Genomic DNA, 27,682 nt, shown 5'->3' with positions numbered 1-27,682 from the left:
AAGCAAGAAGGTATTTGTCTTTTATTCTTTTTGTATTGGAAGCTCCTTATTTTGTATTCCAAATCTATCTGTTTCATGTTCACGGATTATAAATACACTTGATAACTAAACGCAAGTGTTTTGAGTTCTTTCTGCACACATGCATGAAAACAGAATTGGGAGGCAATGCTGCCTCTGAGTTCATATGAAATATTCAGCTCTCTAGGTCTTCTGGCAGCTTTCCATAGCAGTGCTACAGAGATTATCTTCTATAAGTTCCTATTTCTAAACTGCACGGAGTACCTTATTTTTATTTCAGAACATGATTTATAGAAAACAGCTAAAATATGTGAGGATAGGATTTACTGTGATATTTAAATTCTAAGTGAAAATGTGAAAATTTGTTAATAGTGCTGCATATTCAAGGCCAAAGTCTGCCCTTAATCACTAACACAATTTCCAGTGCAGTGATGATGAGGGTCACCAAAAGGGACGATTTGGTTGGGATGCTCGGAGCTGGAAGCTCTGCATAGGACTGAGGCCACAGCCCGGGCAGGCGGGCAGGAGCAGCCTCTTCTCATGTCTCTAATGATCTGTGAAATGGCATGAATCCTGGACAAGACTCACCCCTGTGAGTCCCACAGAAATTTTAAAATGTCCTTCAGAGTGTTTCCCTTTGTCAAAAATGTAATTTCTACATTCATATTTCAATTTTATTTAGCCACTTCTCCTCAAGTAAAACCACTGAAAAGTATAATATATATTCTTATGCTTGACAGTTACTATGATTATCAGCACTAAGACTGATCTTTACACGGTCTTTCCTCTTCTAATCCTGACTTTTTTCTTCCAAGTCATAAATTATATATTTAAACTAAAGTTTCCTAGTATGCTTGTAATTCAAATACTGACATTTTATTTCACTCTTAAGCAGTTATTTTCCTATAGAGAGGTTAATTTCCCCCATACTATTTTGTATTCGAAGGAAAATTAAAGATAATTTAAAGTCTCTAATATTATTATTTTAGAAAATATTTAAATATAAGACTACTACATCTTACTGCAAATATTTGAGAAAGAAAAGTTGTAGCTTTAACTGTCAATACACTTACCAGAAACATTGTGTATCACTGAATTTATTAGTGCCTCGTTTTTGAAACACTGTGAAGTACTACACATGTGTGAAGTGTCATCATCACAGTTACATAGACAAAGGTATCCATAGTCCTCAAACACCACTCCCAAATTACACACCCTGAAATCATTTCATAAAATATTGGTGCAAGCTCTACAGAATGTGTACTTTTTAGAATGGGTTTTCTAAAGCTTTTCTGACATTCACCTAAACCTAGAATATAACTGGCAATGTTTTATTTTCAAAATCATGCAGCAAACCCAGAAAATAATACAGGCAACTTAGGAAATCTGGGGACTGTTACAATCTGAAGTTTTAACAATGGCCAACTCTTAAGCATGGCTTTAAATAGGTAAAAATCATATAATTTGTGAACAGAGACTTGAGTTACAGTCTGATTTCTGGTTGAGGGTCCTTTTACAGTCTGATTTCTGGTTGAGGGTCCTTTGGCGAGTAGTAAAGTATTCACAGGAATAGCTTGGTACATGCAACAGACCCTATGTTAAGCACTTTACAAGCAAGTTTTCCTCTCCTCTCTTCTCCTCTCCTCTCCTCTCCTTCTCTCCCTCTCTCTTTCTTTCTCTCTTTCTCTCTCTGTCTCTCTCTTTCTTTCTCTCTCTCTCTCCTCTCTCTCCTTCCTTCCTTCCTTCGTTGTTTCCTTCCTTTCTTCTTTCTTTCCTTCTTTCTTCTTCTTCTTTTTTTTTTTTTTTTTTTTTTTTTTTTGAGACAGAGACTCGATCTGTCACCCAGGCTGGAGCGCAATGGCAATGGCGCAGTCCTGGCTCACTACAACCTCCGCCTCCCAGGTTCAAGTGATTCTCTTGCCTCAGCCTCCCCAGTAGCTGGGACTACAGGCACGTGCCACCACATGCTGCTAATTTTTGTATTTTTAGTAGAGTCAGGGTTTCACTATATTGCCCAGGCTGGTCCTGAACTCCTGACCTCGTGATCTGCCCACCTCAGCCTCCCAAAGTGCTGGGATTACAGGCGTGAGCCACTATGCCTGGCCACAAGCAAGTTTTTCAAAAGCTCACAGCAGCCCTTTAGGTTACTACCATTGTCTCTGTTTTGCAGATCAGGAAACTGAGACTTAGGAAGGTTGAGTAACCTGCCCAATGTGGTAACTGGGAAGTGGAAGAAATTGTTTTTAACTTAAGTGCACCAACCACCAGGTTACTTCTAAAAGTATCAGTTTCCAGGTCATTTGTAGTTCTTTCTCAGCATTGTTTTGAGGCTCTGTTAGGATAGGCTAACGGAAAAGTTTTGTAAATAGTAAACTGGTTGTCATTTATGTGATTTCAGAGACTCTCTTCCAGGTCTGTGAGTCTGGTTTTGTTATTTAACTAAGTCTGAAATACAGGTCTTAAGAATGTAGAATTTGTATTTCTGTGATTCTAGAGATTCCTAAACTTGCCTTCAATTATTCTAATGAGTTATATCTAGAGACTCTTTGATAAAAAAGCATGGTCATGGAAGATAAGTTTGTTTTTCTTTAATAGTCTCTAAACTCCAGTGCAATTACACTTGATCTGCAGATTCACAGCTTGAATAATGATGCACATTTGCATTCAGAAATATTTACTAAGGGTTTACCACAATTTTTACTAGAGTTTACAACAAATATACTGTGCTATGAACTATATTCAGGGGATATAAAGGAAAAATAGATATAGACTGTGCCCTCAAGAAGCTCATAGTCTACTGAACAGATTGTAAATTGACATTTTAAAATTAGTTTCTTTGAATTTGACAAAAAAATAAATAAATAGAAATATGCATAAATCTTCTAAGAAATGCCAACATTGTCAGCTGTGAAACACATGCACATTAAAAAATGAATCTTTTGAATTTAAGTTCGTTTTCAAACAGAAATCCATATAATGGCATAATAAAGTTCATCTTTTCAAATCACACTAATTCATTGAGTCATTAGTGAGCACCTATAGAAGTTACCTTTCTTGTAACATAGAAAATAAAACATAATGTACTATGACACACTTGACAGCTAACTCAGTCAGCTCCGAAACAAACTCGTAATATTGCTTTAGGACCTTTTATTTCATATGTATTTCCTGGTGAACAGTACCGTCTTCCCAAGTTACAATTCTCAAGACCCCTTTTCTCTCACCTCCATCAGCCATTGAAGTGTGCATTTTATTTTGTATATACGAGGCTCAGGGGATGTTACAAATTACTATTTCTGTGTTTACTGTCGTTATATTAATGCTTAGAGGTCTGTGCCTAAATACTTTTAATACTTTTTACAAACATTTTTCTTTCTTTTTGATTATTTATTATTTTGGAGAAATGGGGTCCCGCTATGTTGCCCAGACTGGTCTTGAACTCTTGGCCTCAAGTGGCCTGCCTGCCTCAGTTTCCCAAAGCACTAAGATTATAGTCAGCCACATGCTTGGCCCCTAAACACTGCATATGATGTATTTTAATGCACATTGCTTTACATATTTCTAGTGAAATCAAGGCAAGTTGTAGTTTCGGTCAATTTATAACTTAGACTCTGAAACTCAAAGAGGATGATTAATTTGCCAACAATTCACATAGCTAATGAACAGCAAAGCTGGGTGCTGAATCCAGGCCTTGCTCCAGAGGCTATGCTCTTCTACACCAGAGAGCCAATTTTGGAAGAATGGAAGTGTTTCTACAAATGAAAAAACATGATGACAGACATTAAAGCAGTGCTATGGTTTTGAAATTGGGAAAGTGGAAGCTTAAACAGACGTATTTGGAGTAGAGGTTCTTTTGTGGAGATGAGATGGGAAGTCAGCTAAAACTTTAGACTGAAGAAAACCCAAAACAATAAGAAATAATAAGAGATGAGAGAGGAGGAAGACATTAATTCAGTTCATTTCATTTTCTTACATCTATCCTCTTTATTCTCTAAATTGATACTGCATACCCATGACAGAATTACTGTCCTTGAATTATCAATCCCCTGTCCAAATCATCCCTGTTATCAAATTCAAACTTTTATTTTATTTGCTTCTAAAGTCCTGAATTTATAATTAGGCTTCTCCCCACCTGTTCTCCCTCCCTCCAACACTATTCATTCATATCAAATGAGATGCTTTCCTGTGCCACCTCGTCCCTTTTTGTAGCTTAGGGTTTTTTATTTGCTCTGTTCAACACTCTTTTATACCCCTCTTTACCTCCTCATTCACTCAAGATTAAACTTCACTTTCTAAGTCTAATTTTTATAAAATCTGGCCCCTCCTAATAGTATTTCTTTGGCAATTATGATACAATGCACAACACCTTCTAATTTAACACATTCTTATCACGTTATTTCATAATAAGTTGCTTCTGTCTTTCCAGCATATTATAAGCTTTGTAAGGCCCATGTCAAGTCTGATTTTCTTTTTCAATAAAGTGTGTGGCACAGCAAAGAAAGCAAGACAGTTGCCAAGTGAACATTCAGTTAATTAAAGTTACAATTGAACATTTAAGAAGCTGCATATTAACAGGGGCAAATAACTTGGTGGCAAACACACACAGAGATGCATAAGTAATATAGAATATAGAAGTGACAAGTAGTTTGTGATCTATGAGACAATATAAGTGGTTCAGATTCACAAATTGTTGAGTCTAATCTGGGGCTGCCAAAGGATTTTGTTTTATTTCATTGCTCATTTCTCTCCATATAAATTCTGACATCTAAGTAAATCGGTCCAATTTTACTTCATTAATCAAATTAGTCTGGGTAATGCACAGTCCTTTTCTTTCTTCTGTTATTTCAGTTTTGTTCGAGATAGCCAAGCTATCCTTCTGGCTCATGAAAAGAGAAAATGTATTTTAAAGTATATTATAGATATATGCACTAGCACAAGTGAGGCTGGCTGTCTCCTTCCCAATATAATCACAGCTTTTTTCACATTACACTGAGATTTTCAGTGGTCTTCACTAGACTGTGATCTACTTGGGAGCAAAGAGACCTGTGTCCTTAGAGTGAAATATTACTTTAGACACAGAAAAATTTTCTTTGGGTACAAGTGAGAGGATTTTAGTAGGTCTAGATACTTTGTAATAAACAAGGTGGAGAGTAGAAGTGAGAAAGAACCTTTGGGGTTTAGATGAGAATTTTAAACAAAGAGCTGTGATGTCCCTGCTCATGGGCAGGCATCCTGGCATAATTCAAGTGAAATAATCCGCATGAGACATAAGAACTCAGAGGGACGATGGAGGACAACTTGTATAACTGTCCCTTTCACTTCAACACTCTCATGATAGGACTCTGAGATTCTAAATCTTGAAGGCAAGGTGTTTTAATGAGTAATGACCTTTATGATCCTTCACCAGTCACCTACTCATATGGAAAAGTCCATAAAAAACTGTTTTCCATTTTTAAATTAATTTTTTAACATTTAAAAAAAATTATTAATCTTTTTTTTCATTAATGCTTTACTTGGATACTCAAAATTTGAATTAAAACAGTAACATATAGCCATCAATCCTTAAATCCCTTCGTTTTCATATCCACGTATTTAGTGGGGTTTTTTTTTTTTTGACCGAGTCTTGCTCTGTCACTCAGGCTAGGATGCAGTGGCATGATCTCAGCTCACTGCAACCTCCCCCTCACGGGTTCAAGCAATTCTCCTGCCTCAGCCTCCTCAGTAGCTGGGATTACAGGCACATGCCACCTCGCCTGGCTAATTTTTGTATTTGTAGTAGAGACGGGGTTTCACCATGTCAGTCAGGCTGGTCTTGAACTCCTGACCTCGTGATCCACCCTCCTTGACCTCCCAAAGTGCTGGGATTACAGGCGTGAGCCACTGCGCCCCGCCTAGTGGGTGTTAATTTAGTGCTATTATACGCCAGGCATTGAGCCATGAGTCAAGCAGTAGAAATTTACTCACAAATACATTAGCATCCCAGTCACTCAGTGTGGGGAGTGTAAATAAATAATAATATCACATGGTATCACATAGTAAGGTAAGTTCAAGGTGCCTTGAGATCATAGCAAAGTGGAGCCTAAATCAATCTGGGGTGGTCAGAAAAGACTACCTAAAGAAAGTGACCAGATGGCCAAGAGCCACAGGCTCACTCATGCAGCTACTGTCCTTTATACAGAATTGAAAATAAGATATGGTTAGTAAGTTATAGATTTCAATTGATGATGACAAATGCTTGTAATCACAAATTTTCTTGGCTCTTTTAATGAGCTATAGTAAGCAAATGTAATGATGATAATTTTAGTTCATTAAAGCTTATTTTCATTTTAAATTAATGAAACTATGTAACCAAAGAGATCAAGCATGGCAATTACCAAGTGGGTAAGATATGTAGACAACAAATGCTGATAATGACTAAATTGCTAAAAGATCCCCTTAGTTTATCTGTTCCTTTGGACAGAGCAAGACAAATTCAACATTTTGTAACAAAATCACCACATTTTCTTTTATTTAGGTATTGTGAATCAGGAAAAGTGTTAATATATGCTCTTTGTAAACATGTAAAAATTTAGAACTGTGTACATTAAAAATGGAAATTCTGCATTATAACACGAAAGAAAAATAATCACTATCAACATTTGAATATAGTCTTTTTCAGTCTCTTTTATATACTATTGTTCTTTTGAAATGGCAATCAAAAGAGAACCCATATTTTTCCCTCACCATTATATCTTATATATTTCCCATATGTTAAAAATCTCTAAATCATGAGTTTAATAGCCATATAATAATATTTATAATTTAGCTATTCTGCCTAATAGCCCATTGCCTGCGGTCCAATAATTTTCAAAAGCTAGAGTATTACTATCACTAAATGGAAATGGAAAATGTCCCTATTTATGTATTTTCGTATTTATTTTTAATTTATTTTTTTAGAGACAGTGTCTCACTTTGTCACCCAGCCTGGAGTGCAATCATAATTCACTGCAGCCTTCAACTCCTGGGCTCAAGGGATCCTGCTGCCTCAGCTTCCTGAGTAGCTGGGACTATATAGCAGTGGCAGCCACGCTGACTAAATTTTTTTATTTTTTTGGGGGGGGGAGAAGAGGTTTCACCATCTTGCCCAGACTAGACCTTTAAAATATGATACAATATAATTTTTGCACACTGATTTTGTATCCTGAGACTTCGCTGAAGTTCCTTATCAGCTTAAGGAGATTTTGGGCTGAGATGATGGGGTTTTCTAAAGATAAAGAGGTTAAGACGTTGCTGTTTTGAAAATAAAATACTATTTTAGCAACAAAGTCCTCTCAATAAAAATATTGAAACTTGTTTTCTAATCTGTGATTTATCAATTCTATAAAACGAGGCTTATTTTCACAGTGACTTTGTTTGCATAACACACAATCATTAGCATATTTTGTGAAATAAAGAATAAAATGCTAAAGGTATGTGCATTATTCTGTTCTCACGCTGCTGTAAAGAACTGCCTGGGACTGAATAATTCACAAAGGAAAGAGATTTAATTGACTCACAGTTTCACATGCTGGGGAGACCACAGGAAATTTACAATCATGGTGGAAGGGGAAGCAAACATGTCCTTCTTCAAATGAAGGCAGGAAGGAGAAGTGCCGAGCAAAGAGAGAAATCCCCTTACAAAACCATCAGATCTCGTGAGAACTCACTCACTATCATACCCCCTTGATTCAACTACTTCCCACCCGGGTCTCTCCAACGACTCATGGGGATTACAGGAAATACAATTCAAGATGAGATTTGGGTGGGGACACAGTCAAACCGTATCAGTATGTATATATTATATATGAACATGAAAGGTCTGATATATGATGCATAACAAATATAGTGATTTATAAAGTTATTCTGAACTCTATATGTGTTGGCTGTATTTTTATTTTTAAGAAATAAATTTGTAAATAATGGTGTGCAAAGGTATGCACATGAAAGTTCATAATTCATTATTTTGAAGAGAAGGAATAACCATATCTTGCAAATTATTTATGTTACTATCTCACTGTATTTTTCCCTTTGGCAGGCTCTGTGTGTGTGTATGTGTGTGTGTGTACATATACGCACATATATATGATGGCAATTGTACTAATTATTATTTTAATCTTGCAATTGTTCAACTCATTTTTTAACAAGTTTTTATTACTCTGTAATATGGGATTGAGTGGCAAGTCACGGTTGTAGTACAGATTCTTATTCGTGCCAACTAAATTAAATAATTAACCTCTATCACGAATAACTTTAAAAAGGTGAAGGATGCTTGATATTTAATCAGTAATAGACTATATAGTGTTCTATAGGCATCTGTATTAATTGGTAGGGAGATTTTATTGACTTTATGCATATTATAAAAGGTGCTTAATTTTTGTTTACTTTCCTCCCACCAAATGCCAGCTCTTTTCCAACCTGGTTATTATGACCGACTTGGTTTACAGTTCTGAAGATATATGATTGCAATGATAAGCTAAGTATTTGTGGCTAGAACTAACAGTTCTTGCTGAAAAACAGTGAGCAGGATTACATACAATAATGGGTTTTACAAACAGCAACTGAAGTAACAAAATAGCATTCCTTGTCTAGGAAACGGCTTCTTAGTGTATTTGTTATGGGAAAGGAACCACATTTTGCTGTATACATGAATGATGAACCGTGCTGTTAGAAGTCTTTTTAAAACACAAATATAATTATGTTACAGACTGCTTAAAATAATTCTTGTTGTCTTCTGTGGCAGAATATGGCATAACATCCTTATCCTATTCTCCAGGGCAGTTTATAAGGCCCCTCCTGCCTCTCCAGTGCTGTCCAGTCACTCTCCCAACCCCTCCACTCCACCACCTGCCATCCCCGCTACCCCTACTCTCTTCTCCAGATACATTATCGTTCTCCAATGTCATCCATACACCTTACACTTTTTCCTGTAATGCTGTTTTCTCTGCCTGAAATATTTTTCTTTCTCTTTAGAGTATAGCAGAATCTCATGTGTCTTTCAAGGACCAAGCAGATTGTCATATAATTTCTGAATTTCCCCCCAACACCTTATGAGAGGTGAAGAAAAGGAAATAGAAAATATTGGGGTAAAATGAACAGCAGTGTTTTCCTGTATCATTTATTTACTAGAATTTCCAAATATCTGCACAAGACAAACAATGCCCCTATCTTTACTTGAACATCAGTCAGGACTGGTGTGGAATATCTATGCTCCTCTATATCACTGGTGCTTTAAAAAATTACTCGACTAGCTCTATGAGCTCCATAAATCAGTATTACATTTTGAGGGCATCTTTTTTTTTTTGCATCTGGCTAGAACATTTTTCTACCATGACCCTGGCCCTTCTGTAAGAAAATATAACAAAATAATAAAAATAAAAACAAAGCATATAAAGAGTCTACATAAAAAATTCCTGAATCTAGAACTGTTGGCACAAGTCAGATGGAGAACTCTCATGATCAACAGATTTCCTTAAGCAGCTTGGCTGGATCTTAATTAATTTAACCATTCCCCAACTAACTATTGCTAGGTAATGCTGTAATGAAATGTTCGTGTCTAGAGGTTTTCCTATATTCATGGGGTCAAACGATTCCCAAGTTTAATGGCTTTTGATAAATTGTTACAAATTGATTTTCAAAGGCTTTGTATCAATTTTAAATGTCCCAGCTATCTTGAGTGACTTAACATTCTCTTCATCTTTACCACCAAAATTAGCTAATTTATTATGTAAAATTGTTATCTCAATTTGTTTTTCTCTATTAAGGTTAAATATACTTCACAGTTTGTTTACTGGGCTTATTTATTTATTCCAATGTGAATTATTTGTTGTATATCTTCTGTCCTTTCTTTTCAATCTGAGTGCCAGGGGTGTGTGTGTGTGTGTGTGTGTGTGTGTGTGTGTGTGTGTGTGCTTTCCTTTATCCAATGTAGTTGCATTGAAATATTTCCCCAAGATTTCACGGCCCTTATGTTTGTTTTAGTTTAAAAAGTTTACCAGTATAGTGAAATGGCAACTGTTATGAACAATATGGAGAAATTTGATCAAATTAATTATTTTTAAAAGAATCCACATGTAACTGCCCACACATACCTAAAATGTATTCATTCATATCCTGGCATCATCCCACATCTATCCTATATCACAGCCTGTTCTGCATTTCAATCAGCAATATGGATAATCATACAGTAAAGAGTCCAACAGAATTTAAAATAGTTTATAGCTAGTTGAATTAAGATTGAGGATGGTCTAGATGTTTCCAAACAAATTAAATTTTAAGAGTGAACATAAAAAAAGATCTCTAACTGTGAATTTTTAAAAATGTTCTATGGAGAGGTTAATTTGTAGCAATTCGTGTGGAAAAAGAACAGAATGTGAGCATAGACTTAACAGGAACCAATATAGTGATGCAACTGAATAATTAAGACCCAAATAATCTTAGGCTACTCTTTATATGTATAATGCCTAAATAATTGGAAGTAATATTCCCATCCAGACAGATCAAGTTAGGCCATAATCATGAGTGTCAGGAATGTGGAGTTTAATTCTATACTGATCCTAACAGGAGCGTATTGTGGGAGTTAATTTCAGTTATTATATTTCAACAAAATTTCAGTAAGTCCAGGGGACAACCAGAATGCCAGAATTTGGATGTTAAAGGTTTTAGAAACTATGTTATGTAAAGAAATGTTATTTAGCTTGAGAAAGCACTAAAGGGATGTGTGATACCTGTTTTTTAAAAATGCAATGAGTGTGAGTCATAAGAAGATTAATCAGATTTGTTTTGTGTTATTCAATTCTGGCTAAGAATTTGTTGTTATAGATATTTAGTCAAGAAACAGTCTCTCTCTCTTTCTCCCCTACTTCCTCCAACAAACAGTCTGCAAACATATGCATACAGAACATTAATGTTCCAGACACTGTAATAGGCCCTCATGATAGAGTTTTTAATATGGTATCATCTTCGTTGTCACGGAACTCACAGTCCGTGACAGTGTTGACAGTGTTGACTGTCAACAGTGTTGACAGGTTATCTATCTATCTGCCTATATATGTCTGTCTGTCTGCCTGTCTCTCTATCTTCCAAGGCGTATACAAGATACAGAGACTACCAAAAAGGAAATTTGATTATTTAAGCAAAATCTGACCAACATCTGTGTTGAATGGGATATCACATAGACATTTTTAAATTTATAATCACAGTATCTGTGCTGCTTTCCAAAAATAATGTGCATAGTCTAAAGGTATATATATTCTATATGTAGTACTTGTATACATATGTCTTACATATACATATATAATATGATTTTAGAAAAATCGAAGATGTAAAAACAACTAAAAATGTTTAAAATGAGGAGTAATGTTATTACTAAATAGTAAACTTGGAAATGAGCTTCCTAGTTGTCAGAGAAGATAAAGTAACATTTTGACTTAACAAACTTCCTATTAAGAAAGGAGGAGACATGCATGTTTTCTTGGGAGGAAAAAAGGGATCACTTTGTATTGATGTTAAATTTTTGGAACAAAAACTGATGAATTCCCTTTCAGACTTGCCTAGGAAAGACTGTATACATAGTTAAAGATTAAGTAATTAACCAAGGATAACCTAATTTCAAATAAGGAGGGAATAAAGAGTTATGAAAACTAACAAATTGCTCGTGAGATTTACTATAGAAGGTGCAATGTAGATGATCAAGAACTGAAAGGAGTAACGTCATACATCTGACTCTAACACACTCTTTCCAAGAGCTTCCTAGTTCCAAGAAGTGCTGAGGAAGCAGCCAATGTCTGAACAGATGGGATTCTCCTGAGTGTGCTTGCTAGTTCACCTGGGCTTCCCAAAAGGGCTTTCTCCTACTTTGAGAGTGGTTTGTATAAGCATTTTCAATTTCTTTTGTCAGCAGACACTAAATGTTATATGCACCTAGAATTTATCTTCTATCAGATTTAAATTTATCAAAGTGCAATCTGACCAGCGCAATGTACGTCAATTTGCACAGTCCTAACTTCTTTCTTCTAGGATATATTTTCCTTATACTCAGCTCATATGTTAAATTGAATTTAACGGAAACAAAGAGAAAAAATGCTTAAGATAAACAAAATATGTAATATTTATTTTGGATCTACTGTCCCATTGTCTTCATATCCTTCACTTGACTTTTCGCTAATATAACACAGGAAAAGTGTTAGCTATTTGAAGGATACCCCAAAGATGAATGAAGAGAAAACTCACCACCAATTTCTCATTCATTTATTCAAAGATATTTACTGATTCCTATTTTGCACCAAACATTGTGAGAGGTTATGAAGACAGAGTGTTTAAAAAGTAAGACACAGCTCTGAAAGTTTTTATTCTAATGAGAAATATAGATGATAAATAGGTAAACAAATATTTGGAAATAATAGTTACAGATTGTGACAAAAAAAAGCAAAGATGATCATTACATTGGCAATTTGATATAGAGTGATTGGTGTTTTGGTGTGGGATAAATTAGGCTACAGAGGTTAGCCAGCAAAGTTTTCTGAGATGGTGACGTTTAACCTGAGTCTTAAAGGTTCAGAAAACTCTAGTTAGGCAAATAACTGTATTGGAGGAGTCCAATAAAAGGGAATGGCAGGTACAAGGGCATACCAGAGTGGACCCCAGAATGGTGAACAAGACAAAGAAGTAGGCAAGAGTCAGTTCATGCAGGACCATGGTAATGAGTTGGAATTTTATTCTAAAACAATGAAAAGTCATCGGAGGGTTTTAGATACAGAAATAACAGTCTCTGATTTATAAATTCGGAAGGGTACCCCCTGCTCAAATATGTTAAGTAGATGGAGAAAGGTAAAAAGCAGAAGCAGGAGATTAATTATGAAATTATGAAAGTAGTACCAATTGGGAATGCAAATGAGAACAACTTTTCATTTGAGAACAAAAAATAGTTCTAGCCTTTGATCCAGCAATCCCATTACTGGGTATCTATACACAGGAAAATAAATCATTATAAAGATACCTGCACTCATATGTTTATCACAGAGCTATTCACAACAGCAACATCATTGAATCAATCTAAGTGTCCATCAGTGGAGTACTGGATAAGGAAAATATGGTATATATATATATATATATATATATATATATATATATATATATATATGTAAAACAATGGAATATTACTTGACCATAAAAAAGAATGAAATTGTGTTGTTTTCAGCAACATAGATGGAACTAGAGGTCATTATCTTAAGTGAAACAAGTCAGACACAGGAAGTCAAATATTACATGCACTCATTTATAAGTGGGATCTAAGCGATGTGTACTCATGGACAATTGAGTTTGGACTAATAGACATTGTAGACTCTGAATAATGGGGGGCGTTGGAGAAGGGTGGATGGTGATAAATTACTTAATGAGTACAATGCACGTTATTCAGGTGATGTATACTCTAAATGCCCTGACTTCATCACTACACAATCTATACATATAACAAAATTGCATTTCTACCTCATAAATTCATATAAGTAAAAAAATTAAAGTAGAACCATTGATTTGAACATGGAGGGTGAAATAGAGATGGAGAAAGTGAAAATGTAATGTATTTTGGAGGGAGAGGCAAGGGGATTTGATCAGGTGGTGAGTGACAGAAGAAAGAAAAAAGAAGGAATTAATAGAAGGAGCAAGACTATCAGAAAGGAGTAAACATGTGAAGAACAACAAAAAGGACAGCTTCAGAAGACAAAGAGCAGAATTTCTGTCCAAGCTCAAATTCAGTCAAAAAAGAGCATCGGTTTTGCACAAATGTAGCAGTTCAAAGTACTTTTAAAAGAGCAGCTTATGCAAATAAATAGCACCAAAAAACCTCACAATGATCAGTTTCTAACGTAAGAAAATAAATTTCAGAAGAGTTAGTGTTACAAATATAAAATTAAAAATTATAAATATGTTAAAAAAAGCAGAATAACATTTTTATAGTTGTAAGGCTAGGAATGCCTTTTTTATGCTAACACAACACCCTGAAGCCATAAAGAAAATGAGTCACAAATTTGGCTAAATAAAAAATTTAAATGTTTGTGTGGCAAAAGACATCATAAATGAATCTGGAAGCCAAAGGGAAAGTGGAAAAATAATTTGCAACATATATGACAAAGGGTTAATTTCTATAGTATGTAAAACACTTTCACAACTGAAAAAGGAAATATTTGCAAAGGAAAAGAACAGAGAAAGAAGGACACAGATCTGATAAATAAGAGAAAATTGTCTAAGCCTCCTAATTAACCAAAAATGTGTAAATTAAAGCAGCAATGAGAAATCATCCTTACCCATCAGGACAAGCAAAGATTCAAAAAACTGATAATCATTACTGTTGGCAAGTAATAGAAAAAAATTATTCTCACATACTGGTTGTTGTACATTTAAATAAATTTTGAAAAGAATATTTATTAAAAGCATAAATCTAAATTATTTGATATAGCAATTTCACCTCCAGGAATTGATCTTGCAGGAATAGTCACTCAGGTACAGGAAGTTTTACTGTTGTTTAGTTTGTAATATCAAAGACCTGAATGTAATATCAAAGACCTAAATGTTGATCCCGAGGGGATTGAGTACATTAATAATAGAAAATTCATACCATGGCATGTTATGCAGCAGTACAAGAAAATGAAGCAGTTTTTAAATATCAAAAAATACCTTTTATGATTAACAGAAATAAACCATTAATAAGATATAGCTATAAAATATTATCTATTAAATACTTTTATTTCTAGATATATACTAGAAGCTTATGTTTAGAGTACTGTCTGTTTCTCCAGGTCTATACAGAAAAAAAAGTCTGGAAAGATCTGTAGCAAACTGTTTAGTCCGATTAGCTCCAAGTGCTGAGATTAAGGAATATTCTAACTTTTGAAGATTTCTGAAGTATTTGAAATTTTTACAAGTATGTGTGAGTTTTAAGATAAAAATATAAAAAATGGGAAAATCACAGGGCATAATATATTTAAGGTCTGCTCATTTTGAAATAAACATATCAGCAACAAAAATAAGCAAATAGTGATTACAGCTTATAGTATAATTTTTGCTATTTCTGGAAAAACAGAGTGGCTTATTGAAAGAAGGAATATATCTCAAATATTTGTTATCTTTTATTTCTAACATAGCATTAAACTTTTATTGACAATATCAACAGTTTTCTTAAGTCAGAGGCACCCGATGATGCTCTAAAACTGAGCAATTTGGAGGTAGCGTGGTGTTCTTTAGGACACTCATCACCATATTTATTTGAAATCCAAAAATATGACCCCCCCCAAAAAATGGAAACAAAATACTTGATAGCTCAGTAAATATTTAAGTGAAGCATTCTGAAAAATAGTTTTGAATATCTGCAGTTATCCTGAAATCAAATAATTTTGCTATAAAAATATGTAGTCTGGCCAACTAATGAAGCATCCAACACTGTTTACCTAACAGTTAAAAGAGTCATTTAGTCGTTTTTACAGTTGGTTGTGTTTATGACATGAATTTGGCAATATAAAGTAATGGGGGTGTTACCATTTAGGATTCTGAAATTTTTGTGCTGCGTTACAAACCACATAGAAAAATCAATATGCCCATATTTGTTGGAGTAAGTAAAAGTTGTGACAGAGGTAACTTTAAGAAAAACATCTTGATATCAGAATTAAGAGTTAACCTGCGACAATCACACTGAAAGTTGCGCATTTTGTCAGTACTATACTGATCAAGATGCTGTGGTATGAATGGCAGGCAAATCCTCTATTGGCTAAGAAAACTGACTTTAAATTCAGATGCCCTGGATACTTTGTCGTCTTAGACAAATTTTCTAAGCTATGCAAATCTTCAGGTTCTTCATCTATAAAATGAGAGTAATAAAATGCCTACTTTTGAGTTTTGTAAGAACTGAGATCACAAAATCTGGTACACAGTACTCTTTATAGTACTTATTATTATTACAAGAGGAGGAATGAGTTTCAAAGAACAAGGAGTTGTCAGCAATGTCAAATCCTGCAAACTATTCTGAGACAACGAGGCATAAGAAATAACAATTGGATTTACTAATTTGTAAGTCACTGATGACCTTCAAGAACACAGTGTTCCAGGAGTGGTGATGGTAGGGAAAAGTAAATGGTGATAAAAATAGAATGAGCTGATGTAGAATATGTAACACTTTGGGTAGTAAGAAAATGAATAAAAATTATAAGATGACAATGTGAGAGGCAGAGGACCAAGCCAAGGGGTTTTCCAGCTAAGACACACTGATTATTTTCTATGTTAAGGAAGAAGGTAGTAGAGATGGATTTCATTAAAAAAAAATTCCTGGTTGGTTTCAAGGCTAAAATCTATTCTGCTTCTAAAATGATGAAGATGGGGAATGAAGAGCCTTTTGTTCATCTAATTTATGTGTGGCTCCTTTAGGGCTGAAGTACTGGGCCTTTTTTGTGACTGGAACTCATTGAGAAGCTGTTCAAAAGTTTGATTGTGTCTCTGTAAACACACACACACTGTGCACAAGTACACACAATTTTGCATAAAATTAGGAGAATTCATTGACCTCCTTTAATCTATCAATGAAACAATCCTCTCTCTGAATGGCCCAAAGATCTTAGATAAATTTACCCTCTCTTAAGACTTAAAAATAATTTCAATGAATATGGCTTTAGACTTGTGTACATGATTTAAAATTAACAATTCAATGAGAAGTCAAAACATTTTCTATGAAATATCAAAAAATCTATTTAAAATGACTTTAAAAAATATAAATATAAAATATAAATAACTTGAAATGTTAAAATTGGCTCAGATATACAATTTCCATATGACACAGAAAATGAAATACAGATATAACTGATTTCTAACTATATGTGGAACATTTTCCAAATTGTTTTCTAATATTCATAAAATTTATATGTGATATATGTGATTTATCTGTGTTAATAGACTAGGAAATCGAGACTGAGAAGTGTTAAGTAACTTGCCCACTATCAGGCTGCCAATTCAAACTCATCTGGCTCAAAACTCCAGAGGAGATTATCTCTCCATATCTCTAAGTGAAAGAACATTCTAGGCCAATATATCCAAAAACGTATGTAGTATTAGAATCTTTATGGGGTTGCTTTTTTTTTTTTTTCCTGGCCAAATACAAAAGAATATTCTGAAAAGAAAAGGAAAGACCTATGTTGAAGATATTACAATTATCTTTGCAATTCTTTCTTTAAACTCTGCAGTTGTCAACAAGGTTGAGCACTGTTTACTTGATAGTTTCCCTATCTTTTGACTTCTATTAAATTACTCTTGCCTCATTTTCCTCTGAATTCTGTGACCCCTTGTCCTCAGCCTTCTTTGTTTTACCTGTTTCCTCTCTCTTCCCCTTAAACATTGGTTCTTCCTAGGGTTTGATTCTCAGCACTCTTGGCACTGCTTCTGCTCTCTTTGGGTGATCTCATTCACTTCCAAGTCTCCAAGGCTCACTGATCATCTGTCTTCAGCTCAGACTGAACCCAAAAGCTCCAGACACACATGTCCAAATCTCTACTGCACATCCCCCTTTGGATGTATTTTTAACACCTCAAAATCAGTAAGTCCATCGTAAAGTCACTCTCCCCACTCAGATCTGCTCCTTCTGTGCGTTGCTTCTTTACTCACTATCTAAACATTTGCCCAAGCCAGAAGACTGGAAAAACGTCTTTTATTTTTACCACACTTCCCCTGCACCCTCCCACACAGACATCCAACCAATCATGAAGTTCCATCAAAATTTCTGCATTAGATCTGTGTGCTTTTCTCTTTCCTCCATGCTTCCACTTTTATCTCAGCAGCCATTATTCTAAATAGTATTACTTTAAGACTCGGTCAACCGGTCTTTTTTGTCCCATTTTGTCCTCTTCCAATTCATTCTCCCCCTTCAACCTAGCCTGTTCTTTATAAATGTCATTAATTGTGTTCCAATCATTTATGGGTCCCTCTTTGTATTCAGAAGAGTGTCCTGACCACAGCTACATAACCTCTGAGATCAACAGTCCCACCCCTTAGCACACCTCCTCTCCTCACATTCAATACTACTGCCAGACTAATCCATGTTCAATGGCTCAAAGACGCTTGGCTCTCCCACAACTTGGTGTCTCCTCATTTACCACTCCTTTGACGAGGCATGCTCTCCTTCCTTGTTCTTTTTCAAATGACTCAACTAGATCTTAACACCAGATCATGCAATATCATCCTTAGGATGCCATGCCAAGTTTGGTGTAATTATCCTTCCCGTTTCCCTGTCCATCCCTCTCCTAGCAATATTTCTCTGTCATAGCACTTTACCATATTGTACTGTAATCTTTACTGTAATCACTGACTTGTCTGTCTTTCCCACTGTACTGTCAGCTCCTTAAGGTCAGCAACTACTCTTATAAGTTTTTGTGTTGCCAGCTGCTAGCATAATGTCTTGAATAAAGTTGCTCTTGATAAATATGTTTAATGAGTAAATGGATAATTCATTATCTCATCTAATGAATGAATGGATGGTTTCATTACATAATATGACTTCAGCCTTTGCTCTGTCATTCACTGTCATGTGATTCATGAATAAGTTGCCCAGAACTGTGTTGCCCTGTTTTCTTCAAAATGTTGCAATTAAATTAGAGAAAAGATAAATGGCAATTCCTGTTTCTTTCTTAATTCAGGCAGGCTCAATATAGATGTTTTCTTTTCCACACCCTTATGGCCTTCTGGCAAAAGTACTAGGATAGTAGGTATAAGAATTGGTTCAAGCTCTGGCTTTGTAGTCTATTACCAGAGAGTCTTTGGAAAGTAAAGTAACTCCTTTGTACCAAAGCTGCCTTAACTAGAACATAATTACTTTCTTTTTAGACTGTCTCACTATAAGATTAGCTTGAGGTCAAATAAAATCATATATATATATATATATGAAAAATATATAAATATATATACACACACACATCTATAGTTTTAAAAAATCTATGGGTTGTCATAAAGTGTAAGGTGTATTGTTATTTATCCTTCATTTTAAAATCCAGAACAATAATAACAGTACTCTAATAAGATTTTATACATATACATTTTATATATACATTTTATAGGTATAAAATCTTATACATAGATTTTACCATATATATATATATTTCCCAACGTCAGGAAGTAAAATATTTCCTCCTTGAGAAATAATGCTTTCCAGATTGAAAAAAAAATTAGGAATTTTTTTGACAGCTTTATGAAAGCTTCATCCTATGACAACTCTAAAATACATCAAATATATACAAATTACGCATCATCCTATCACTTAAGAAAGACAAAAACTGCAAGAATATGACTCATATCTTTGTCAATCTCAGGATGAAAAATTAAGGTAAGAGAGAAAACATATAAAACTAAAGAATTATTTAAAATTAACTTAGAAGCTTGCTACCAATTCAAAACAAGAAAAGCCAATGAGAATCACAGTTGAGTCACATCACTCATTTTCCTAAATATAGGCAAAGGTCAAATACTATTTAATTCTGGTATTTCTTTACTAACAACTTTGCAGGTCAAGTCATCTGAATTTTATCTTTAGCATGTTTAAGATTATTATATTAGTCCAATGTAAACTCTTAGAATGCCCTTTTAGGACTTCATGATCCTGGAAGAGAAAACGTGCATAAATATTTAAACATAGTTGAATTAAACAAAAAATGTTATGTTATTTAGTACACTTAAATTCAGTGAGTTTTTATTAAGTACCTACTTTATAAGTGGAAAATCCTGCAGCGCCTACTAAGTTTAGTGTCACATCTTCAATGTATTTAAATTAACTAAACAACTTTATTTTACATATACTTTTACAAGTACTTTGTAAAGTACTGCTCATTTTGGATACTTAAGAGTCCACAAATAAATCGTCCACACAGAATTCATATTTAACTTAAAAAAGAACAGCTTTTTCATCATTACTAGGGCATAATATTGATTCTATTTGTGATTTTTGCCTTTTCAATCCATTATCTATTAAACAATTGAATAAAATGATTCCAGCTAGAAAAAGGGAACAAGGTAAAAAATATCACTCTTTAAAACAAGAAAAATGTTAATCAATTAGTCCTTTCTATCAAAATTTAAAAAGTTGAAAGTAGTCTATAAAATTCTATTATTATTTCATCAAGGTGATAATACATGTGTACTTGATCCATTCTATTGGTACTTCCTATTGCCATCTGAGATTTAAATGACTCATTTCAGAATCTGAATATTTCTGGATTATATTGGACAGGGACTGCCTTTTTAAAGGGCTGATTCTTTTACAGGATTTCCAATGTAGCTGAATTAAACTAATAATCAAAATGACTAAAATATATTTATCTTTTGCAATATTTGGAGATGGACTAATTTAGTATTTTCATTATTACTTCCGGTCAAACTGAACATATATCATCCCCCAAACCAAAATATTTCTATCCATTAACTATTGAAAAATATGAGAAAACAGCCAGCTTTTGAGTTATTTCAAGTTGTTTTGTGTTGGACATATCCAATTAAACTAGCATTTTTGTTTGCAAAGGTAACTATTTTGTTATTTACCTGTGATGCAACAGTATGACATTTTAATTAAAGAAGGTTGCCTATATTAAATTTATTTTTTAAATGTCCATTGTGTCATACTTCATATTTCAGATACATCGCAACAAAAATGTATACTTGTAATTATATTTTGAAATTTGACTACAAGGGCTATTACACTCACTTTTTTTTGTTATTGTAATAGGTCATAATTTTGTATTATCTGTATTTCACATAATTTTAGCTTAATATTCATCAAAGTGTGACTTTCCAACAATAGAATAATTGGAATAAACTGTAAGCCAAAATTGTTCCCTCCTCAGGAATGTGGGATTTATACCCAAAATTATAAGTTTAAATTAATCAGGTTTAGACTTATGAGGATGTAAACTCTATACATAGAATAGTTTATCTTACCATAGTATTCTTAGAGCACTAATTTAGTTTTGAGGCAGATGAACCAGCATTAAATAAGCTGTCCCCTAGATAACCAACATGCTTTATTCTTTGTCTTTTTTTTTTTGAGTATACATTCCACAAAAGAATTAAACATATACTGTTTAATGGCCCTTATTCACAGACAGACCAGATCCTGCAGTTTCACAAGGAACCACTGTAGAAAAATCATGACTAAAATAAACTTAACCAGCCACATATTATGTCTTTATATTTAATCTAACATTACAAATTTAAAAATCCAGTCCATCTCATGGTGAGGAGTAAGTTTCATGTAAATTCTCTAGAATATTAAATTTCAAGACCTATTTTTACCCTTTTGTACTCAAAGGCATAGAGCTTGATAAATGAGGTTGCCTTATGTTTACTGCTTACGTTTTACCTTTAATTAGATTGGAAAATCACGAGTCTGTATGGTCTTGGTCAGTCCATTCAACAAACACCAATCACCTGACCCACACTCTGACTATTGATTTTTTTCCCAAATTCTGCTTAGATTTGCCTTAAGGATGTTCAGCATACTCATTTGTCAAATTAACTTTCCTTTTCTCTGCTAGAAAATGTTTTCTCCTTATTTTCAATTTGTTTTCTCAAAAAAAATTTTAAACATACGCAAAATCAATTGTATGTGATTATAACAAATATTAGATCACTAATACTGCATTATACTTGGATTCTAAATAAACAGACTTAAAGTTTACTCGTGTCAATTTTCTCAATCCTTATATGTTAAAGAACAGCATACTCTACGTTTCATATTTTTTCTACTTTTTAATTCTGTATGCAACTTGCTAACATTTATCGTGTTTACAAGTCCTTTACCAGTAACACTTGATTTCACATATATTTTTATTACATAAATAAAGTAATACTAGTTACAATTATCCCAAATGAGGTTAACAAACAAAAAGGAGGAAAAGAGGATTAGCCTCATAGAGTTTACATTGGAAGTCACAATACAAACTTTAGAATATTTAAGATCTTAATTTGTAAAAAATGAATCAAAATAAAACAGATATATCTGCAACTTGTAAGGAAATCTTTCAAAAGTTAATAATAATATTTTAAAATAATTACTATTGATAAAGTACTTTCACATGTATTTGGATCATAGATTACTTTTAAAGGTAGTACGATTTGTACTGACAGAATCTTAGGAGAGACATGAAACAAATACTTAAATAAACAAATAATATTTAGGTATTAACAAGAATGCTTTCCTTAGAACTACTTAGAATGCTGACATCCCTTTTAAAACTCAGAACATAAAACTAATAACTGAGGAATTTTACCAAAAGGACTACCCACAAACCTAGTTCTAATTTATGTGTACTTCTGATTAAAAATAACTCCCTTTTGCTTTAATGCAATATTGATTTTATCACCAAATATGTCAAGAGATTTTTAAAAATTAAGTAGCAACTCATAGAATCTATAGCCTTCCTGAAAAACAGTATAATTCTACACTTTGCAAAAGTGACACATGCTTCAAGCTCCTCATGAAACTAAGTTCTAAAAAGAATTAACAGTTAAAGAGACACCAAAAATTAAGAAAAATTAATCATGTTATCTGCTAGATGAATTAACAGCCGACACACACAAATTAAATAATTTAAGTTGATGAAACAGATGTCCTCCAGACAAATTTAAAAACGTTGTTTTCCATTTCACTAGTTTCTTTGTTCAGTACACTTTCTTGTACTGAAAGAATTTTAAATAAAAATGTACCCAGCTTCATACGATAAAAAGGCTTTACAATTCAGCTTGAACATTTTATTAACTGTGAAAACATGCAAAATTTTATGTAGAAACTATTCCTGCTTCTTAAAAAATCTATAGTCATTACCTGAATTTATTAATTGAGAACACTGGTAAATTAGCATATAACTGTGAGGAGGTATTTGAAACAGGCACTTCCTTCCAGAAGGAAAAGGCAATACAACTGCTATTGACTGATCATGTTTCAATGTGTTTTAAACTAATATGCAGAGTTGATTGTATTTTTTTTTTACGTTGAATTATACATTATCCTGGTGAGAGTAGAAGGAATTGTACAACTGCTTTCTTATGGCATTAGGTGAGCTCACCCGTTTAGTTTCATTGTGTGGGATAGTAGATAAAGCTGGGTTGGTTGGTGAATTCAGGTGGATGGGAGCCTACTGTGATTTGGCATCGAGGTACGGATTCATGGAGTTATATCCACAGGATATATGCATTACGTGATAGTAAGAGGCATTTACAACCCAGAATATAAGGGCAGGGCAGCCTCAAGTGACATCACCAGATCATCTGCAGCGTCAACCAACCGACTCAAATATATATCCTCCACACCACCACTCCCCTCTTTTTCTCACTATTAGCAAGCCTTCCATGGCCTTCATCAATGTAAAAGAGCATGTGTCTTCTTTAAATGCAAGACCTATGCTTACTCAAGTGAAAAGCAAATAAGAAAAACCAAAGCAACAGAATAAAAAACTAGCTTGAGCACAATTTTCACTAAATTGACATTCAGATGATAGGAATAACACTAAAATGTTAAAGGAGAATTTAACTTGGATGATCCAGACAGCTAATGAATAAAAGAGAAAGTCAGGAAGAAGCAAAGAGAGGGAAGAGAAGAAAGAAAAGAAAAATAAATTAAAGAAATTAAAGAAAAGAAGTAAATTAAAGAAAACAAAAGAAACCAGCTAAATATCCCTGAGATGAAGTCTTGTTTTTAACTCTGATTTGTCCTGAAACCAGGCAACTGTGGGAATCTTGAAATTCTTTCTAAAAAAAATTAAATAATAACAAAGAGGAAGAGGACTCTATTGCTTGGTTTTAATTCTCTTCTTATTTTTCATAACTTATGTTTTACTTACAGGCATTTGTTACAGCAAAACTGTTGGCTGTCTCAATGTTGTCCACATGAGGTACCAAATTAAAAGGAGCTTCCGACGCATTGGGGCTGGTGTTATGAAGAAAAATTGCTAATCGAAAAGCAGTGTATTCCTGATCTGTGTTTCGGATGAAGAGGCCACCTATTAAAAACAGCAGGAAAAGCACATTCAATGTTTCCTCTTGTAAACATTATACCCACCCCAAGCACAGTCAAATCTACTGCCATTTACAAGCACATACAATTAAAGAGCTATACTTGCCACATCTAGGGAGACTGCCCTTTGTCCCTAAGGTGCATGCTTAGTGGCGTTTAGAGCAGCTCAGCTTTTTCTTGTCCCAACGTGTCATGATCACAATGACCTCTGAGACCATTTAGTGTATGTTCCTTTCTCTCCCTTGCCCTCCCCGTGATTCCCAGCACACTGCTACATCAGCCACCTCAAGGCATCTCTCTCTAAGATGCATGCAGATGAGCAGAAAAGAGATTTACATTAAAATACGGAAATGAAGGGATATAGTGCCACACAGGGAAGAGGGAAATCAGAAAGAAGAAATGAACTTTATTTTCCTGCAGCTCGTGGACTCAGCCTAATTAACTCCGTTTTTTGCACAATCCACGAGAAATGATGCAGTGTTGAGGCTGGGCTTAGCTGGAAGAAATTCAATAGCTGCGTCCCATTAAAAGACAGTAGAGGAGAATAGCAAGAAAAGCCAAGGATGGAGGGTGTCCCTGGAAATAGAGTCGAGGTAGAGAAATAAGGGCAAAAGCTTCAAGAAGAAAACAAAATAAAAGGGGAGAAGCTTCCTGGAAAGGGATCTAACTTTGGAATCTGCTAACTGGTACCAAGAAAAGGCAGGGAGTATGGGTGGAAATGTCTTTTTCCCCAAACAGTGTCTTTCTGTAATAGCAAGAAAGCTGCGGCGTCCGGAATGGGAAGAAGTGGAATTTTTTTTCTTTTTAAACAAACTCGACATCACTTTATGCTTTAGAGAAAGAGATGAAAATAAATATCATACAAAATACAACCAAATTCCCCGAAAGCTTTCCCCCAACTTATTTCAATCCTACTTAAGCGACTATAGCCAAAGGTGGAAATAGGGTAATGGGTTGAGAACGGATGGGTGGGCTGCCCTGGGTGTATTCCAAAGGAACCCGCACTAAAAAGGAAGTCTTTTTGTAAAGGAGAGGAAGGAAAAAGAAGGAAACAGAGGGGAAGGAAACTGCTGAAGGTTTCCCTGAATTGCTTATCAGCAACTCATTTAACTCACTTTCGGATATCTGCTACAACCAGCCACATGCACACCCCATCGGAACACACCTTACCTATTTGCACGCTGCTCGGAAAGGCTCCCATGGCGAGTCCCCAAAATCCAGAAAATAACAAGACAATCTGTCTGCAAATAATCCTCATCTTCTTTTCTCCTCTCCCTGGCGCGCGCTCTCTTTCTCTCGCACTCTTCCTAAAGGCTGTTCAGAGAAGCATTGAAGACGATGGCGCTAAAATTAAAATCAACCAAAAAAAAAAAAAAAAAAAAAAAGAAAAAAAAGAAAAAAAGGAAAGAGGTTTCGGTGGTTTAAGATTATGACTATTTCCCCTTAGCAATCCATCGCGAGCCGCTAGATTTTTCCCGCAGTCTCCATAGCCCTGGGAGAGGTTTTCTGTCCGGCTGCAAATGTTGCACATGCAAAAGATGGTGGTGGAGCGTCTAGTGGCTGCTCGCAGGGATGAGACATGCGCTCTATCTTTGCCTCACTCGCACTCGCGCTCGCCCCTTGCTTTCTCACATACACACAAACACTGGCGCCGCGGGCGCCGCGGCCGCCGCACGCGGTCCCCAGCTCGCACCAGCAGACATCCCCCCAAGCCTGCACCAGCCCGGAGCAACGCTGCCCTCCTGGCGTCCCCTCCCCGAGCGCGCACTCCCTCCGCACGCCCCTCGCCCACCACTCGGCTGGCTTCACCCCCTGGGTGCTCACCGGAGCGCCCCAGTCTCCCCGACACTCCGGAGCCAGTCAGGAGACAGGTTTTCCCTTCTCACCACTCGCTGACTCCCTCCTCTTTTCTTCCTCTGTTCGCAGAGGGACCGACTCTGGGGATGGGCACCCCCAGCTCCCCTCTCTTGGTTTTCCTGGCACCTCTGCTTCCCGGCTGCGCTAGGCAGAAAATTGGCCCACGGGCCAGGTCTGCAAGCCCCAATCGGGGGCTCCGGAGGATTAGTACCTCCCCATGCCCCCGGGCCCCTGCCGCATCCTTGCAGGTTCGCGAGGAGGACGGGCTGCCTCCCTCTCCTACAGTCCTGGCTTCCCTCTCAGCCTAGCCCTCTTCTGCCACTGGGCTGCGCGCGGGGGACTCCGGTCCTCGCTGCAGCAAAGATTTCTCACCAGCAAACAGCCCGGGAATCTGGAGAGCCTGACAAGGGAATGGATGAGGTGAAAGGGTTCAGCGAGGGATGGGAGGAGAAAAGACAAGCAAAGGGCAGCCTCGGGCGGGTTTAAGAGACCAGGACCAGGAGAAAAGAATTGGAGGAGGTAAAGATGGGAAAGAGAGCCAGAGAAGTTGAAATATCCTGGGAAGGGGAGGAGGGGGTAAAAGGTTATTTTAAATAACTGACAAAGTTTAGGGTACTGAACGGGATGGGGGAAAGACTGAGAAATGAAAATTGAAAGAGGCCTCTAACATTCTGTTTGAAAGGCATGAAGCAGAAATAGGAATAAGAACTGTGTGAAGTATAAAGTAGGAAAAGTGATTAAAGATCCGATTGCTTTCTACCCAGTCACCCATTCCGGAGGACCCTTTCTTTCTGTGCTGTGGTCCATGGCAGCAGCAGGAGGGACACAGCCAAAGGCTGATGAAGGACCAGAAGGGCAGTGCTTGGGGCGGTGGACACAGGTGTCTGACAGGAAGATAGTGTTTTTCGTGCACATCTCCTCTTGTCTGGGACTCTGGAATGCTCACTGTGCTCCACGCCACCTCCAGGTAGACTTAAGCACTTCATTGATGATGTCAATAGTTGTTTTGACTGGGTAGAAGTGAAAATGAATTATCCTAGAAAGTTTTGGGGTTACAGTCTCGCTTCCTCTCCAGAGTTACCTTTAAGATTCTCCTTTCATCTGGCTGCCTTGGACTGAGCTTGTGCCACACTCAGAAGCAGTCACTGTGGTAGCCGTAAGTGAACAGTTTCTGATTTCCTCTGCATGGTTTGAGATTTCCTGATCTAGTTACTAAATATAATCTCCTGTTCCAATAAACTGTGTGAGAGAATCATTAGAAGGATAGGTTCTCCTTAAAAGTTAGGGAACCTAGGGTGACGTCTGCCGTTAAGTTTTTAAAAAGAATATAGCAATTGCCTAGGTTTGCCTGAGATAATATTTGAGAATACAATGCTTAAAGTTGAATTCTTGCAAGGGACTTGCAGAAAGCCTGGTAACGGCTTTTTGAAATATGCATTACCTCAACTCCTTCAAGATTTTTTATTTGATATCACTGATTACCTGAATTTGTAGTTTATAGATGATACTTTAAAATCCCTGCTAAAACTTGAGTGCTTTTCTATTTCCTAAGTTTTGCATTTTATTTTTAAAATCACATCTTAAAAAAAAAGTGTCTGATTTCCCATTACATTTCACCACAGATTATTATGAAAAAAAAAACCTACTCGTAACTGTATTTTACAAATCATACGTTTGTCATTTCAGTTTGTGAAGTTTTAGTCTTGCAAGTCAAGTGAGATTTGAAGCATTTTTCCTTTTTTAATTTGTCTGTGTTAAAAAACA

General features: G+C 35.6%; 1 protein-coding gene across 11 annotated transcripts in view; it reads right to left on the bottom strand.

Moving 5' to 3' along the window:
- Positions 1 to 26,309, bottom strand: part of LOC105493681 (glutamate ionotropic receptor AMPA type subunit 4) — a 374,751-nt gene extending 348,442 nt beyond the window's left edge. For 6 of the 11 annotated variants that reach the window (XM_011761529.3, XM_011761524.2, XM_011761525.3 and 3 more), the window contains exons 1-3: positions 25,886 to 26,018; positions 25,232 to 25,405; positions 23,889 to 24,047 (exon numbers count right to left, since the gene is read on the bottom strand). In XM_011761529.3, the coding sequence (XP_011759831.1) occupies positions 23,889 to 24,047; positions 25,232 to 25,319 (247 nt within the window). In that variant the 5' untranslated portion in view covers positions 25,320 to 25,405; positions 25,886 to 26,018. Of the gene's footprint in view, positions 1 to 23,888; positions 24,048 to 25,231; positions 25,709 to 25,885; positions 26,039 to 26,290 lie in introns of those variants that run through there. The other 5 variants (XM_011761528.3, XM_011761526.3, XR_011611032.1 and 2 more) reach the window with 5 other exon arrangements.
- Between the last annotated feature and the right edge of the window lie 1,373 nt (positions 26,310 to 27,682).

This window comes from Macaca nemestrina, chromosome 12 (assembly GCF_043159975.1).
Source record: "Macaca nemestrina isolate mMacNem1 chromosome 12, mMacNem.hap1, whole genome shotgun sequence".
Classification (NCBI taxonomy): domain Eukaryota; kingdom Metazoa; phylum Chordata; class Mammalia; order Primates; family Cercopithecidae; genus Macaca; species Macaca nemestrina.
This window is presented reverse-complemented; position numbering and strand designations above follow the sequence as displayed.